The 17,572-nt window shown below is 43.5% G+C and overlaps 1 protein-coding gene and 1 long non-coding RNA gene across 7 annotated transcripts in view; one reads left to right on the top strand and one right to left on the bottom strand.

Annotated features, from left to right (window-relative positions):
- Positions 1-17,572, top strand: part of ANO10 (anoctamin 10) — a 94,220-nt gene that overhangs the window by 16,866 nt on the left and 59,782 nt on the right. For all 4 annotated transcript variants that reach the window (XR_014000939.1, XR_014000940.1, XM_081164563.1 and 1 more), the window contains 5 exons: positions 121-176; positions 2,998-3,072; positions 3,748-3,930; positions 5,894-6,085; positions 7,410-7,538. Coding sequence is in view for 2 of the 4 variants with exons in the window: in XM_081164563.1 (XP_081020689.1) it covers positions 121-176; positions 2,998-3,072; positions 3,748-3,930; positions 5,894-6,085; positions 7,410-7,538 (635 nt within the window). In the remaining 2 variants the exon portion in view is untranslated. The remainder of the gene's footprint in view (positions 1-120; positions 177-2,997; positions 3,073-3,747; positions 3,931-5,893; positions 6,086-7,409; positions 7,539-17,572) is intronic.
- The window catches only part of LOC308570227, a 29,213-nt gene that overhangs the window by 7,380 nt on the left and 4,261 nt on the right, over positions 1-17,572 (bottom strand). For 2 of the 3 annotated variants that reach the window (XR_014001005.1, XR_014001006.1), the window contains exons 2-4: positions 16,604-16,714; positions 9,930-9,972; positions 3,880-3,981 (exon numbers count right to left, since the gene is read on the bottom strand). This is a non-coding gene — a long non-coding RNA (uncharacterized lncRNA). Of the gene's footprint in view, positions 1-335; positions 383-3,879; positions 3,982-9,929; positions 9,973-16,603; positions 16,715-17,572 lie in introns of all 3 variants that reach the window. The other variant, XR_014001004.1, reaches the window with a different exon arrangement.

Below are 17,572 nucleotides of genomic sequence, written 5' to 3'. Positions count from 1 at the left end.
ATAAAAATATAGAATGATAATGATAATGATAATAATAATTGTGCTTAACATAAATTGCATCTATTGTGCTTTACGTTTATGTATGTTTCGTTAATTGGGATTTTTTTGGTTAAATTTCAGAAAACCATAGATTGGAGTCTTCATACCAGAATCACTTAGTTCTGAAAGTCCTGGTGGTATGTGGAGTCAGAAATACTTTCTTATTATTTGGGAATAGCTCTTGTCAGGATCCATTGAAATGAAGAGTTTGATCTTTGGCTCCAAACCAATATTTTTTAGCAATGTTTCAAGCAAAACACACTTTCATGTGTGCATGAATAAATGTAAATTCTTACTATTTCAGTGGCGTTTACATGGATTTAATGAAGGAAAATATTGTATCCTGTAAAGAAAGAATCAAAGTTCATTTGCAAAAATGGTGGAGTGCTTGTTTCTGGAAAGGATTGTTCTGATCAGGGGTGTGAGCTAACAAAGCATTATTTCGTGGATATTGCATAACAGTCTTGACTGTTAGTGGAAATCCCTGTGATCTAATTTAGGATAGTTGTGTGCTCATTCTGCACAAGCTTCATCAAAATGAATGGGGATTGTGTAGGACAAGACTGAGGAAATTGAAGATTGTATTTATAAACACACACACTTCTCTTTCATACATACACCCCTAATTGACACAAATGCACCCGATACTCATGTACAACCCCCCCATCCTCTACACACAAATCCCACTTACGCAAACATAAACATACACCTCCATTCACATCCCACACAAACATGCCTACGTCCATAGACACAGAACCAGCTGCTAAGGACTGTGAATGGAGGAAAGAGAGAGCCCTTTCTTGGCTTCCATGCTGCATGGTGAGACAGGGAAAATCGTTTCTCTCCAGGTAGCGTTGAGAGGCAGCAAGCTCCTTCTTTCCTCTTGCTCCTGAGCAGTGCAGCGTGGGGAAGACCATGGGGACCAAAGTTTAAACTCCTTCCCTACTACAGTTGATTGGAGATTACACTCAGCGGTGGGAAAGGGAACATGTAACCCAGGGCAAATTGCAAGGGCCAGATTCAGGGGCTTGGCACACCAGAGGTCCCCTGGGTGTTAAGACAGGTATGTGGTACCGTATTTTTCGCCCCATAAGACGCACTTTTTCCCCTCCAAAAATGAAGGGGAAATCGGGGTGCGTCTTATGGGGCGAATGCCTGCAAGCCTCGCGCGCCCGGCAGGAGGTCCCATCGGGTGCGCGAGGCTTGGGGCGGCAGCCTGTCGCCCGAAGCACGGGGAGCCCTCTGGAGGGCTCCCCCTGCTTCCGGCGAGTGTCTGCAAGCCTTGCGCACCCGGCAGGAGGTCCCACCGGGTGCGGGAGGCTTGGGGCGGCAGCGGACTGCTTGCCGGGATGCAGAAGCTTGGCGCGCGCTGAGCTCAGCACGCCCCAAGCTTCTAGGGGCGCGCAAGCAGTCCGCTGCCGCCCCAAGCCTTGCGCACCCAGCGGGACCTCCTGCCGGGTGCGGGAGGCTTGGGGCGGCAGCGGACTGCTTGCCGGGATGCAGAAGCTTGGCGCGCGCTGAGCTCAGCACGCCCCAAGCTTCTAGGGGCGCGCAAGCAGTCCGCTGCCGCCCCAAGCCTTGCGCACCCGGCGGGACCTCCTGCCGGGTGCGGGAGGCTTGGGGCGGCAGCGGACTGCTTGCCGGGATGCAGAAGCTTGGCGCGCGCTGAGCTCAGCACGCCCCAAGCTTCTAGGGGCGCGCAAGCAGTCCGCTGCCGCCCCAAGCCTTGCGCACCCAGCGGGACCTCCTGCCGGGTGCGGGAGGCTTGGGGCGGCAGCGGACTGCTTGCCGGGATGCAGAAGCTTGGCGCGCGCTGAGCTCAGCACGCCCCAAGCTTCTAGGGGCCCGCAAGCAGTCCGCTGCCGCCCCAAGCCTTGCGCACCCGGCGGGACCTCCTGCCGGGTGCGGGAGGCTTGGGGCGGCAGCGGACTGCTTGCCGGGATGCAGAAGCTTGGCGCGCGCTGAGCTCAGCACGCCCCAAGCTTCTAGGGGCGCGCAAGCAGTCCGCTGCCGCCCCAAGCCTTGCGCACCCGGCGGGACCTCCTGCCGGGTGCGGGAGGCTTGGGGCGGCAGCGGACTGCTTGCCGGGATGCAGAAGCTTGGCGCGCGCTGAGCTCAGCACGCCCCAAGCTTCTAGGGGCGCGCAAGCAGTCCGCTGCCGCCCCAAGCCTCGCGCACCCAGCGGGACCTCCTGCCGGGTGCGGGAGGCTTGGGGCGGCAGCGGACTGCTTGCCGGGATGCAGAAGCTTGGCGCGCGCTGAGCTCAGCACGCCCCAAGCTTCTAGGGGCGCGCAAGCAGTCCGCTGCCGCCCCAAGCCTTGCGCACCCAGCGGGACCTCCTGCCGGGTGCGGGAGGCTTGGGGCGGCAGCGGACTGCTTGCCGGCACGCAGAAGCTTGGCGCGCGCTGAGCTCCGCACGCCCCAAGCTCCTGGTGTAGCGCAGCGCACCTGGGGGGGAAATAAAAATTTTTTCCTTTATTTCCCCCCCTAAAATCTAGGTGCGTCTTATGGGCCGGTGCGTCTTATGGGGCGAAAAATACGGTAGATTAAATCTGTGGTATCCTAAAATCTGTGGATTTTTGCTGTGTATGTGCCCAGTAGATCTGTGTTTTAAAAAACAAAATCAGACATATTCAATATGAATGCTAAAAAATTGATAAGGAAAACTGATCAGCCAGATGTGTTCTTTTAGTGCATAATCTGGAGTATAGCTGTTTGACTAAATTGCCCAAGATTAATTGGCAACATAAGGTCTCTTGACCAGATCAATCCCATTTTCTCCTTGGGAAGTTTATTTTCTAAAATAACAATTGTAGAGGAATCACCGCAGGATGGCAGATGGGGGGGGGGGGGGGAGGGAAGAGGCCTTCCTGAGATTGTTCTGTCACAAAGTCCTTAGTTTTCCCATCTTGAACTGATGATGGAATTGAATATATATTTCTTTTTTTTCTTTTGCAGTTCAACTTTTTAAATTGCTTTGCATCGTTATTCTACATTGCTTTTGTCATGTTTGATATGAAACTTTTGAGACAGGTGAGTGATCTTACATTGTTTCAGTTATCTGATTATCTTAATATCTCCATTTTTTTTTATTACTTTACATTAGACTGATTCAGATAATAATTTCAAGCTTGGATATATCTTCCAGAATCTCTGCAGCTGATCTGCTGTGATAGGTAGTCCTTAAGACTGAACTTAAAGCTACTGTGCTGTAATGTGAAATAATTGCTTCATGTTTAATATGGCTCTGTGCTTCTTTGTTTTACATGCTGTACATTGTAGTGACTTTTCTGCTCTTTTCAGTCTTGTAGTAGCATTTAGAGCGGCATCCTTTCTTCACACAAGTTTGAGATACTCTGGTTCAAGTGGGTTGCAAATTATATTTTTGCGTGATTTAGTTTTATGTCAAATTTCTGGGTCTGTCCTTTCTTTAGTAAACAGCTGACCATGAAATTGTTAACATAGTAAGGCTAGTGGGAATGAAAACTGCTACCAAAATGAGCTGCTTCAGTGATTGCTGCCATCCTTATTTTTTCAGATTCAGCCTAAAAATTTGCTTTGCTTCAGTTCCGTGTATTGTGGAATTCTTAGATCTGTAGTGCTTGTTACATAGGACATGCTCATTAGTTAATTGAATGCAGATAGAATACCCTTTTTAAGGACTGCTACAGTCTCGTTTCATGTTTGCTTTGCTTAATTTTCTTAAAGAGCTTGGCAACTTTGCTGATAACTTCCCAAGTCCTTAATCAATGTGTAGAAGCTGTGCTGCCTTATTGGCTCCAAAAGAGGCGGACCAAGAGTGTGAAGAAAAAGGTGAAAGCTTTGGATATAGATACTGACCTGACTTTGCTTGAGCAAGTTAATCTGGAAAAAGGGATGGATACCTATCCGGTAAGTTGACCGTATCCTCTTCCGTGGTTCATTGCATCTGAAAAGTGGAAGCTTAAAAAAAACCAACACAAATCAAATTTGACTATTGCAAATATCTGAAACCTTAATGGAATTTACAGTGGAAATAAATGGCCCCCCGAATAGTTAGAAAATAAACATTTTTGTGCTAGTTCAAGCCAGTGGTCTAAAATCATGCTTTATGTTGAGTTCACCCCCCCCCCCCCAATCTTTCCCCAGCAGGTAAATCCTAGTGCATGTGACATAGTGGTATCATCAGGAGTTTAAGGTCCAGGGCCCCACTCAGCAGAAGGGCTGGCTTACCATATCTATCTATCTATCTATCTATCTATCTATCTATCTATCTACGGTCAAACATTGGTTCCCAAACGCATCCGTTATCGCACGTCTCGGCTCCTGAAAGCCAAAAACCCGGAAGTAACTGCTCTGGTTTTTGAACGATTTTCAGAAACTGAACGGCTTCCGGGGAGTTTTTTCTTTCTTTTTTCTCCATTGACTTTGCCAACCGCCCTTGATCCTTGGTTGTCAAATGTTTCGGAAGTCAAACGGTTTTCCAGAATGGATTACGTTCGTCAACTGATGTTTGGCTGTATCTGTCTTCTGATAAAACGCATACCACACCTTACTTCATTTTGAAGTGAAGCAATCCACATCATATTCCAAAAAAGGGAGCTCCCAGTAAGACCATTCTAAGCTCATCCCATTCACCCGGACCACCTGTTGCACTAGCTTTAAGAGTTTTTGATTTAGGTTTTCGTATAATAAGAATTGTCAAGAGGTTGGGGGTCGTGTACTCGGCCCTGTTCAGCAACGTTGGTTCTGCCTGGAGCTCAGACTTCCGGGTAAAGAGGCAAGCTCATGAGGAAGCAGTTTCTCTTTCTGCTGGCTGCTAACACTCTCTTTAATTGCACCTGGGTGCTGGCTTGTCTGTACCAGGGCTTCAAGGCCAACGGCGATGACTTCATTTATTGGGAAGAATTTTGCAGTTGTGGAGTCACACATACACCCTAGACTTTCAGCTCTGGAAAGTTTTGGCCTAGACATCTTCTGATTGGCTGGTTATTAAGTATTACCCACGGGCCGCGTGTGATGCCTCACCTTTTCCCTTTGCTTCCCTGACTGTCACCTGTGTTATAGGGCCATGGATTCATTGTTAATGTATCAGGCTAGATTAGCTTAGCCTTTTTGCCTGTTCTGTGATTTCCCAGATAGTCCTATATTCCTAATAGCATTTTCCTTTCTTATTTTTCCTATGCGATAAGCTGACTTCATTATACGCTGCTATTTTAATTGTGATTAGAAAACATCTACATCTTCATTCTAAACCATTGTCTGGACTCTTTTAGTCACATCTGTGACTGTATAATTTGGCTTCTTTTGCATGAGACCCCGGTACTTCAGCTTTTGGTTCTTGGGATCTTAGGGATGTCTGGAATCTCCTGACTCAGATTGGGTGGACAAACAGCCTTGTTCTACCTAAAAGCAGTTTGTTTACTCCCTATGTGTTGGCCGCATTTGAAACACCAGTAAACATTTACTTGGGGTTTTGGGGTAGATTTCCTGACAATAATTAGTAAGGTTTTATTTGGTAAATTTAGAGTTGGGGCAAAAGCACATACCAAGCACAGTTCTTTAAGAGAGGATGTAATTATTAAAACATCACCTTCATTCTAACTGGTGATTTATGTTGGGCATGGAGCAGCGCTGTACACCGTCTCTTATGCTCCACACAAGATGAATTAATTGATCTTCAAATGAATAGAAATGAAAACAGATAGTTGGTATGTATACTCTGCTCACGTCAATCTTCCACTCCCTGCTTTTTATTTTACACCCACGCTCTCCACTTTAATATTTCTAATTGGGAAAATACGTAGGTCTGCCAGGATCTGTAAAGCTGCTTCTAATCTTGTATTTATGGTTAAATTTTTCTCTTTTCTTGCAGGGTACTTTTGATGATTATTTGGAGTTGTTCTTGCAGTTTGGCTATGTGAGCCTTTTTTCATGCGTCTACCCTTTGGCAGCTGTTTTTGCAGTGCTCAACAACATCACAGAGATGTATTCTGATGCCTTAAAAATGTGCAGGATCTTTAAACGCCCGTTTTCAGAGCCTGCTGCGAATATTGGTGTATGGCAGGTAATCCATTCAGATGCATGATGTTTGAATAACTTCGTCATTTATTTATTTGTTTCTCTATTTCCAATGGAATACATGAGAAGTTGGTCATTTCCCCACTCTTTTAAGGGTATAAAAGTGGGATATACCGTATTTTTACATCTATAAGATGCCCCCATGTATAAGATGCCCCCTATTTTGGGGGACTCAGATTTAAGAAAATGGGGGGAGATGGCCCAGAGTATAAGACGCCCCCTAATTTTTGGCATTATCTTTTAGGGGGGAAACCTAGTCTTATATACAGAAAATATGGTAAGTCTATAAAGTATGCCATGAATTTACAGTAACCTGAGAATTCAGTTAAAAAGCAAGCATAGGTACAAAATGACAGAGACAAGAAATAGACATGTTGTATGGGGATTCAGCTGTCAGTGTAGTATTTAGGTATAGTGTCTTAAGACTGTGCAATAGTTCTTAAAAGAAGTATCTTATTCCTTGCAGATGAGGCAGATTTACATACCGTATTTTTCGCTCCATAGGGCGCACCGGACCATAGGGCGCACCTAGTTTTTAGGGGGGGGAATAAAGGGGTAAAAAATTACCCCCCCCGGGTCCAGGAGCGGCGGCAAGATTGCGCGCAACCTCGCCGCCGCTCCCGGAGCTTGCGGGGCTAGGGACGGGGGAAGCCCAAGCTTCCCCCAACCCCAGCCCCCAGAACAGGCAGCTATCCGCAAGCCTTCGGAGTGCAGTGGGAACTCCCGCCGCGCTCCGAAGGCTTGCGGATAGCTGCCTGAAGCCCGGTGAGCACAGCAGGAGTTGGCGCTGCGCTCGCCGGGCTTCAGGCTACAGCCTGCTATCCGCAAGCCTTCGGAGCGCTCTGAAGGCTTGCAAATAGCTGCCTGAAGCCTGGAGAGTGAGAGGGGTCGGTGCGCACCGACCCCTCTCGCTCTCCAGGCTTCAACGAAAGCCTGAATTTGCTTCATAGGACGCACATACATTTCCCCTTAATTTTTGGAGGGGAAAAAGTGCGTCCTATAGAGCGAAAAATACCGTATTTCTCTTATAGGCTACAGGGCATTCAATTTAGGGTAGTGGTGGGGAACCTGCGATCCTGCAAATGTGGTTGGCCACAACTCATAGAATCATAGAATGTGATTTTAAGCCATCTTTAGGCTGTTTGGGCCAGACTATTAGTGGCAGATTTCATGCAGATACCTACCCCAAACTTTTGGTTATTGGCACTTTTGAATGTAACAAAGAGGAATGTCAGGGCTACTCAGTAGCCTGAGAAAAGAGAACATATTTTTTGCTAAAGGAATTCTGGTTCTTTTTCTTTTTGTTTCAGTTGGCTTTTCAAACTATGACTGTCATATCAGTGGTTACCAATTGTGTCCTTATTGGCATGTCGCCTCAAGTAAATGGACTTTTCCCAGAATCAAAAATTGAGCTTATCCTAATTGTAGTGCTGGCAGAGGTAAGTTGACAATTTAATTATTTGCTTATGGTCTGTAAGCAGTGCGGTTTTTTTCCAGAAAAAGAGGTGCAGGAACTCCCGCTTCTTTTTTGATGTGCAACCTAAGGTGGCGGAATTCAGTTCCCTGTCCATAAGAGTTTGTAAGCTGTGCATTTCTTTGACTGCTACATCCACCATCTTATTAGCTAGAGAATCTTGCGTATCAGTGCTTTTCAAGTTTTCCTATCTGTTAGGGAACCTTTTATACATGGATAGGTCTATTATGAGATCCCAGCAAGTTGCAGAGGGGGCACACACAAAGGAGCTAGCTGCATGCTACTGGGGCAGATCTATGCATTGGAAAGCGGTTTTTGCAAAACAGTTGTCTTGACCAATTGTTGTGGCCAGACGTATTCTAGCTTTGGAGTCCAGCTGAAAGCAAAGTAGTTCTCGGGATGGGAAGCAGCAGGTGGGATGAAAAGTCCAGAACTTGCGTCCTGCTTCAAGTTGCCCAGCTCTCCTGCCACTTTGTGGTATTTTGAGATAATCTACCTGCAGAAATGCCATCATACGTGGTCAGATTTTCACGGCTTAATGTGAGGTGTGGACAAGGCCTGTGAGATGAGATGATTCTCAAGACTTCCTTCCAAAATACAGTGGTACCTCGGGTTACATACGCTTCAGGTTACAGACTCCGCTAACCCAGAAATAGTACCTCGGGTTAAGAACTTTGCTTCAGGATGAGAACAGAAATCGTGATCCGGCGGCGCGGTGGCAGTGGGAGGCCCCATTAGCTAAAGTGGTGCTTCAGGTTAAGAACAGTTTCAGGTTAAGAACGGACCTCTGGAACGAATTAAGTACTTAACCCGAGGTACCATTGTACTTTCCTGTCAATTATTCTGCGCTGTTTTCAATCGTTTCTTAATCAATGTTCATTATTAAATTCTGTAAAATAATATTTTAAAGAATAAATTGCTTTTGCTTTGAAATTATTTTGCTTTGGAGGCAAAATAAACATTTTGGCACCACACTGTCGCAAGAGAGACTTACGGAAACAGTAATTTAAGAAAAATTAAAAGGGGAGTTTGTGGGGTGCTTGTAGGTATGAAAAAGCTTTGGCATCATAGTGAGGAAAGGGGAAGCACTTATAGACACACACACATTGTGGAATCTTTTGAGGGTCACCAACAAACTTTTCATCAAGTCATTGCAGCAGGGGAGGGGGCCCGTGGGAGTAGTCAATTATTGTAAAGAAAGGCTATTTTAAATTAATATATTTTAAAGCCAAGTTTTGAGAGGGGCCACAAAAGACCCTTGAGGTACCAGATACAATCCATAGGCTGGATTTGTTATGAGTATATTAGAAAATTTGCGGCAATAGTTGCCAGCATCTTGAAGGCAACAAATTAGCTGGCTGAGATATCTACAACCCTCTTATCTCTGAAGTAGAGGATTTCTGGGTTTCCCATAGCATTTTTGGCTACACCAAAATGCAGACATCTGGTAAGCCTCTGACTGACTTGCTTCATTCTCTGAAAGAAGTTTGAAAACCCAGAATCATTTGAGAACTAATGAGTAAAGCTGCTCATTGGCTATTTTATTCAGATACTTGTATTTGTTTTCAGAACCAAATAAGTAAAACGCATCTCTGCTTGCATGCTAAGCTCACAGATGGTAAAGTGCAGCTTATGAAAATCAAGCAGTGACTTGGTTCAGTGGTACATACATGTGAAAAAGAATTATCAGGCATAATTAATTCAAAATGCTTCAGGAGGTTAATCAAAGTCCATGGTGGTTTACATTAACACATATTTTCTACTAAGGAGTTTATTTAAAGCTCTAATAGCTCATTTTCACACAACATAAAACACAAAATCTCTCTGTATGTTTGCCTCCATGCTGGACAAGAATTAGAAATTTTAAATTCTTTTGGTCTAAAAAACCCCCATCTTTGGCTATGATAATTTCTTTACAGCCCAACTGAAAGCTTTCTAAATAGCATCTGAACACTATAAATAGTCCTTGCCACTGTTCACATACAAAACGGTTTGGTAATATGCTGTCGGCTTGCATGCTCCCTCCTTCTCTGCTAATTCTTTCCGAATTCCTGATTAGGGGGAAATCACAGCTTTTTTCTGGTTTGGGTATAGCTTCAAATTATGATTAACTGTATACCTGGACATCAGGAAGGGAAACGGAACAATGAAGGTGAGCATGGAGTGCATGAGCCCACAGATTACTCATGTCTTGCCAAACCAGTAGTTTGACATTGTATGATAACCAGCTCACTGTTTTCCATCTGAATTTTCAATGAAGATTATTAACTGGAGCAACAGAAAAGGTATTGGTTCATAAGTCAGCAAATCTGAAATAAGATTTCTGTTTAGATTTGAAACATCTAAGACAAATTACCTGGGGTTTGTTTGGAAAGTGAAGTTCTGCAAATTGATATACGCTGAAGGGAAAACAGATGGAGTTTAGTTGTAAGCATGTTGTGGCTGGTTGGTTTGGGTTTCTTTCTCTCTGAACTTAGTATCATTGGAAATGATGAAAATTAGTTAACAGCACCCCCCCCCCATTTATCTTTGGATCTTACAGACTATAACAAGAAGATTTTGCAGTACTCTACTATTTTCCCCCCCCCAGTGGGACATGGGGGGCACTGCGGTCTAAACCACAGAGCCTAGGGCTTGCCGATCAGAAGGTTGGCGGTTCGAAACCTAGTATTCAATGATAAAATCTTCAAAAGATAAATTATGCTTCGTATTCATTCAGCGTTTTGTACACTGCCATCTTGTGGTGAATTAATACAATTAATGGAAAGTATTTGCCTTTGTAGTATTATCTCTTTAAAAATAATGCATTAAAGCAGCTTTTCCCAACCTTTTTCCGACCGTGGCCTGCTTCTGACCTCGTTTCCTTCCTGTGTTCCCCCCCACCCATGGGCATAGCCAGGGGTGGGCAGCTGCCCCACCAAATAAGTAAAAATAAACAAAAAAATACAAATCTGAGGTTCTGCCCCCCTAACAAAAGCCGCCCCCCAACAAAAATCCTGGCTATGCCTATGTCCCCCCCATGCCATCTTACCTGTAGAAAAGGTAGCTATTTAAATGCTTTGTTTGTAAACAGAACATGCTTTTTATATTTTTTATAATTTATACACAATACAATTGCATAAAATGATAGGAGCATAATGAAATTGAAGCAGAAAAAGATAGCAACCTAGAATCACAGAGCTGGAAGGAACCCCAAGGGTCATATTCTAGTGCCGCCCCCTGCAACTTAGAAAACTCAGCTAAAGCTTCCATTACAAAACCTCTTCTTAGAAACCTCCAAGGAAGGAGAGCCCAGAACGTCCCAAGGAAGATCCATCTTCCATGTATTATAAAAAGTAAACAACACTTACTTGACCCCAGTTATTTGACACAGAGGGGGAAACCTACAGATACAGTCCAAAAGGCGCACAGGGAGTTCTATATATATGGGAGAATTTTAAATAGCAAGTGGTCCTCACTGGCCTAGTGCAAAAAGATCTTGTCATCCAGAGGAGCCCTGGCTGCCTAGTGTTTTACTATAGTCCCACCCACCTTTACCTGGGAGTAAGGCCCACTGAACTCAGTGTGGCTTTCTTCTGAGTAGACAGTTATTTACTAGATGCAAGTCAGCAGCACCAGACGACTCCACTCGGCTGGGCGCTGGGGTGGATTTCACCCCATGCCTTGCAGAGCTAGGGCATCACGCTTACCTGACCATGGGGTTCTAGCTCACAGGCTCTACTGGTCAAAACGGAAGCCTTGGTGATCATTCTTTCCCAACAGAAGCAAACCAGGAGTGCTCCCAAGAAAATGCACGTGGCAAAAAGGAGCGCTAGTCCCTGGTGAACCGCTCCCTTACCCGCTTGTGATTGGCGAAGCGGATAGCCAGCCAATCAGGATTTTTAAAAAAGTTTTCCCCCTTCACTTCTTACTTCCCTCTGTGGCCCTCACAGCCTCATGCTGTGGCCCCCCATTTACTCCATTTTCACCTGGGGGCCCCATGGAATATCCTGGGGTCCCCAGGGGGCCATATCAGTAGTTGACCTCCTTTGTAATGTTTTATTTTGAAATCTTTAAGATAATATTTTAGTTTTCTGTTATGTTGCTTTGACTTTATATACTTTATATTTAACTTTCTTCACATTGGTTTGTTTATGTTTTATTGATTTAATATGCTGTAAACCGCTTTGAGATTTTTCTTAAAAATATAAAGCGGTATAGAAATTTAAAAAATAATATAAATAAAAATAAATATGGCCCCTGATTGTGAAACACTGCATGAAGACTTCTACTTGACCTGCCATTTTCCCAGGGGAAAACCCAATCTTTTGTCCCTGACTCAGAGCAAATTTCAATGTGATTTCTGTGGGCTGACCTTTTCTCCCAATTCAGCGCTGAAGAGCAGATTTTCCTGGGGAAAGTGGTGGGGCAAATGGAAAACAGCTCAGATCCGTTCCCAGAAAGCACATGACAGGCGGAAGTGTTGATGAGCCCTTGCTCACCTTTCCTTTAAACAGTCATTACCTTTGACCCTCAGGGATTGGGCATAGGCCCATGACACAAATTTGAATAAAACTGGCATAGGATAAATTATATGGATAGATATGCCTGGGCAAATTAAGATGGTGAGTGGCTGGGTTATTACCCTGTACCTGTAAGCAAAGTAAAGCAAAAACTTTGGTTTTGGTTTTTTTTTAAGGGAGAAGGAAAGGGGCAGGAGATCTGGGGCCTGTCACAAAGTATCTGGGAATTAGCTTTCCAGAGCCATTCCCAATAACTAGGTTTTCTTAGTTGCCCCAATACTATCAGTGGAAAGTTTAATTGAAATTTTAAGGCCTGACCTACTAATCTTGTTTAGATTTCATTGACTTAATTGGCTTTGTCTCTGGTGTAAGTGCCTTGACAATTTCAATGTATGCAGTTATTGCCTGGTTAGTTGAATATAAACATTTCATTTGTCACAATCCAGGAGGAAGGCCAATTACTGCACTATTGAAACAGTTCGTTCCTCTCGGCTAAGGCTCAATCCACATTATCTGCCATGTATTAATAGGCAGAAGAAGGCCACAGGAGAGGGAGTGCAGGCTGTGCTTGCATTGACAGCAGGTGGTGGTTCGGTGTAGGAGGAAACAGGAGAAGGGGCATTGAAATGGGGAAATTATATGGTACTCCATATCATTTGTTGCGCTTCAGTGCAGACCACAACAGTGCAATTGCGGTTGGCAAGGAAGAAGTTGAACCCGATTTGGGGTTTAGAATTTGGATACACTTTATTCGTTATTTACAATTAAGAAATGAATGGCTGGCGCGGGACTTTTTCTCCCCCACCGCCAACTTTACCTGAAGAAATGGCTTGGTTATCTACACCCCATATCTGCTCTGGGTCCAAGACTTTGGATCAGCCCTAACCTGGGACCAACTGGATCTGGGCCCCAAATTGATTGGGGGGGGGCTGCCCTATTGTTTGTTTAGGGTTTTATACGCTAATCAAGTGTATGGTCGTAGAGTGTGGGGGTGAGGGAAGAAGGAGAAACTGCGTCTTCTTCACCACCACCCCAAATGTGGGCTTAATCAAGAGTTTTGAAACCCTTATTGAATTTACGGTTGGGAGGGGGTGGGGAAAATAGATGTATCCTCCCTGCCTCCCATTGTGCTGCAGAGACCAGGAATAAACTTTCTGCTCACTAGCTGGTGAGCGGACAATGCAGTCCTGCTCATCTCGGCTTTGTCTTATGTGTTCTCCTGCTGGGAACATGAATAATAATAATAATAATAATAATAATAATAATAATAATAATAATAATTTATATATACCCAGCCCATCTGGCTGGGTTTCCCCAGCCACTCTGGGCGGCTTCCAACAAAACGCTAAAATACAATAGTCTATTAAACATTAAAAGCTGCCCTAAACAGGGCTGCCTTCAGATGTCTGCTAAAAGTTTGGTAGTTATTTTTCTCTTTGGCATCTGGTGGGAGGGCGTTCCACAGGGCGGGTGCCACTACCGAGAAGGCCCTCTGCCCGGTTCCCTATAACTTGGCTTCTCGCAAGAGGGAACCGCTAGAAGGCCCTCGACAAGCAGTCAAAGAGCAATGTGGGGCTGTTTGAAAGCTGCCTTACAAACAACCCCATACTGCTTTTTGATGTAGATGCCTGCCTTTACACACCCACACACCCACACCCACATACACCCCTGCCCAGCCCTGGCTTAAAAAAAATATTTCATTCATTTTTAGCTTTAACAGTTAACGTCACAAATAAATCATAATCATATACACATAGGATTCTCTGAATCCCTGGACTTCCCTTCACCCCTCCGTGGTTTCCATAGTTATTCTTTTCCAACTGCGTCATATAATGTTCTCCATATTTTCTTAACACTCAGTTCTCACCATAGTTCTCGTTACTTTGCAAGTGTTTTTTTGAAATCCTGCCAATGTTTAGTTTACGGTGTTTTGGTTTGTGCTTGACCCAAATCCAGTGTACAGCCCAACTTGGGTGCTATTCTCAAGCTTGAAGATTTTGACTGCAGCGAAACCCTTTTTCTAGACACATGGTTAGGCTAAGAGCAGGTCCCTTTTCTAGCATGTGCCCAGATCCGCTGGACATTCCCATTCTACATTCCACAGCTGCTAATTAGAGGCAGCTCCCTAGCTATGGGGAAGCCCCTGTTTTTTTGCTAAGAGTTTTAAGAAAGCCCCCCCCCCCCAAAAAAAAAAAATTATTGACAACTGCACGAATTATGATAGCTAGGAAGTGGAAGGGGCAAGCAGAATAGAAAATGGAAGAATGGTATAAAGAGATGTGGGATATAGCTATTAATGATAACTTAACATGTGCCATTAAGGTAAGACGGGGAATATGCAGGAGAAATGATTTTGAGGAGCTATGGAGGGTGTTTGTAGAATTTGTATTATGGAATGGTCTTGGTGGTGGGGTGCACATTTTTATTCTTATTTATTTATGATTATTACTTTGTCAAAATAAAATAAAAATGACAAAAAAGAGTGCTAAGAAAGGTGCATTTTCAACTTAGCCCTCTCCTGACTCGCCTCCCAAGTTGTGATGGTTGTTCAGTGCAAAGACCATTGAGAATACTATCCTAACTTACAGAGGCGAAAAATGTGCCTTTCTGCAGCCAGACATGAGAAAATTCCTTTCTGGCCCCCAAATGGAGCAAGCAGCTGCAGCCTGGAATAAACCTGTTAAGCAAGGGGGCGGGCATTGACTGCTATCGTCCCAAAGAGACTGGGCAACATGAGATGGGCTCATTTGTTTTTCGCTGTCTCTGGTTCAGAGCTGCAATAATGCAGGAGATAATTCTAGAACTCGGGGGAATTCCATAATGGCCTTGGGAAACATGATCACAGCTGTGTGTTCTTGGTATCTGCTAACGATTGCACAAATCCAGTTGTGTGTCAGACCCCTGTGACCTGCTTTGACCCTGTACTTGGAATATATCCTACTGTACCGAATGTTGCCCTGGTGAACATGATGCCCAAAGTGTTGGGACATGACCTAGTTAGTGTTGCCATTAAGGAAGGGAGAGAAATGTGATTCAGTTCCCATTTTAATGTAAAACTACCCGGTTCACGTTACCTTAAACAATATATGCACCGCAACACAGCTATCCTTTAAAATGCACACCGTTAGGAAATGCACACTTTTTTATTTCATAAAACACTTCCTCAACCAAATGATGTGTATCAAAAATTCATATATTAGGGGAAAGTGTGTTTAAAAATGCATATATTAATGAATATAACATTAAGATATGCCTTTTATTAGGGGGAATTGCTTGTGAAAAGGTTTATTAGGCGAAGTATGCATGAAATGTTAATGAACCTTAAAGAGGACTTTTTTAAAAAGAACAACACCCAAGCTATGTGGAAATTGAGGAACTGAGCTTAAGATTTGAAAAATGAGAAATGGAATGAAACCAAGATGGACAAATTTGGCCATTCCTGGTTGACATGGGACTGTTGTTTACCCCTTTTCTCATAATTTCATTTCTCCCTACTTGAGCTAAAGTGATAGCATATGCCATGCTATAGGCCAGGCCTCTGCAGAACTGAGCATGCTAAAGAGGTAATTGAGTCCAAGCAAAGACCAGTAGCGCTTGGAAGTATGCTAATGAAATATGCTGCAAAACTTTAATTTCAGTGTAATCAGGGACTGTGACATCAACATGATTTATATAGGGATTCTCTTTAAATCCTGTTGTTTTGGGACAATTTAAACGTCTGCTAATTTTGCAAAGCAACTTCTGAAATACAAAAGAATTGTTTTTTTTAATTATATTTTGTTAAATAGGGTTCTGGAATAAATACACACACACACACACAAAATTAATTTCTGGAATTAATTTTGCAAAATGCATGAAATGGAATTTTTGAATATATAGGCTTATGGGCTGTCACAATACATTATGAAGAGACTGTCAAAATAAATTATTTACTTATTTTACCCTCCCCCCAACTGATTAGAAAATGTCAATCCAAAGCGTCACTGCTCTGACTGGAGGAAATTAGTCGGGTGGTAATTCTCAGAGGTATTTTTGGTGCTGTGGAAGGGACACAGCATGCAGCTGCTTTCTCTTTTTTATACAGTTAGGTCTTCAAAAGAAGTCACAGGAGACTTCTAATGTGTGCATATAATAAGCTGAATCTGTATAGTGGATAATACAAAGGCGGCACAGCATGCAGCTGCTGAAAATGCGTACCCTATAATATGCTTGATCAAGGTTAACACTAGTCAAAGGAACTGTCATAAGATAAAAGTAAGCTATTAGGAGGTGTGTGATAAATGCAAGCTAAAATAAATATTTTGTTTGCTCTTGTTATTACAGAGATAGCTTTACATGCATCTTTTTAAAGCCCTCTAAACCGTGCCATCTTGAAATCACTTGCTACCTCTTCCAGCCAATAACATCACTAATTGACAATGTTGTCAGGATTTCAGATTAAAGAATATGGTCATTTTGTGTACAAAAGTTAGCACAGAATCTGTAAAAGAATTTAGAAAAGCAACTTTGCAGTCTTCTACACACTTACTTGGGATCAATGGGACTTTGCAAGGTCAATGTGCAGAAGACTGCAGACTAGATCTTCAAATTCCTTGGGATGTATCTGAAGCGGTGTTGTCATGCAATGGTCGCATCTCACCTGTGTCATAAATAAATAGATGCTGTCATTACATATTCTAAGACATTGGAAACAGTTATATCGCTAAATTCAGCATCAGTGAAGCCTTTGTGTGAATAATGTGTTCACTTCTGTTTGCCATGCTTGAATGAGAGAGTGAAGCTGGAATCAAATGAGATCTACAAAAATATGCTTAGTAAAGTGAAGAATACAATTTAGGGTGAACATCAGAATAGATAGGTTTAATTGGAAAATAAAAGGCTAAATTGGGATTTGGTAATATATAAAATACTGCCTCAATTCGGATGGGGCTTGGGATGTTTTTTCCCTTGTCTGCTATGACAAGATAAGAAATAACTGGCTCAGTTGGTAACCAAAATGATTTGTCCTGGATGTTAGGAAGGGCTTCCTGTAAAAATGTGGCAAATACTTCTGCCCAGCCTGCTTTAGCTGGTCCCAGAGTCAATGAATCAGACCCCATAACTGATGTGCATATTAATTATTTCCCTCAAGCCAATGTAGTCCAATTAAACCTATTGCATTGGAAATACAAGTTATCTCTTTGGGGTGTCCTCTTCATCCTAACAAGTGATGGAGACCATATGGGCATTCCAAGCTCTTGGTCCCCTATTCCTAATATGACTGTTCTCCTGCCATAAAATCACAAAACTTTAAGCTTGTCTTTGAAGACATCAATTACAAGCAATAAGCCACACTTGCAGCAAAGTCATCAGCCACACGATTAGTAAGTTGCAAACTGGTCCCAACTAACCAGACAACCTTGTTTTCCCAGAGATACAAGACCACACCGGAATTTCTAATTGACAATTTTTAGTATGGTCAGATGTGCCCCAGGCATGCTTCTGTGTCCAAGAAACT

Source organism: Podarcis bocagei, assembly GCF_964188305.1.
Source record: "Podarcis bocagei genome assembly, chromosome: 12".
In the NCBI taxonomy this organism is placed as follows: Eukaryota; Metazoa; Chordata; class Lepidosauria; order Squamata; family Lacertidae; genus Podarcis; species Podarcis bocagei.
The sequence above is the reverse complement of the archived record's forward strand: the minus strand, read 5'-3'. Positions and strand labels throughout refer to the sequence as shown.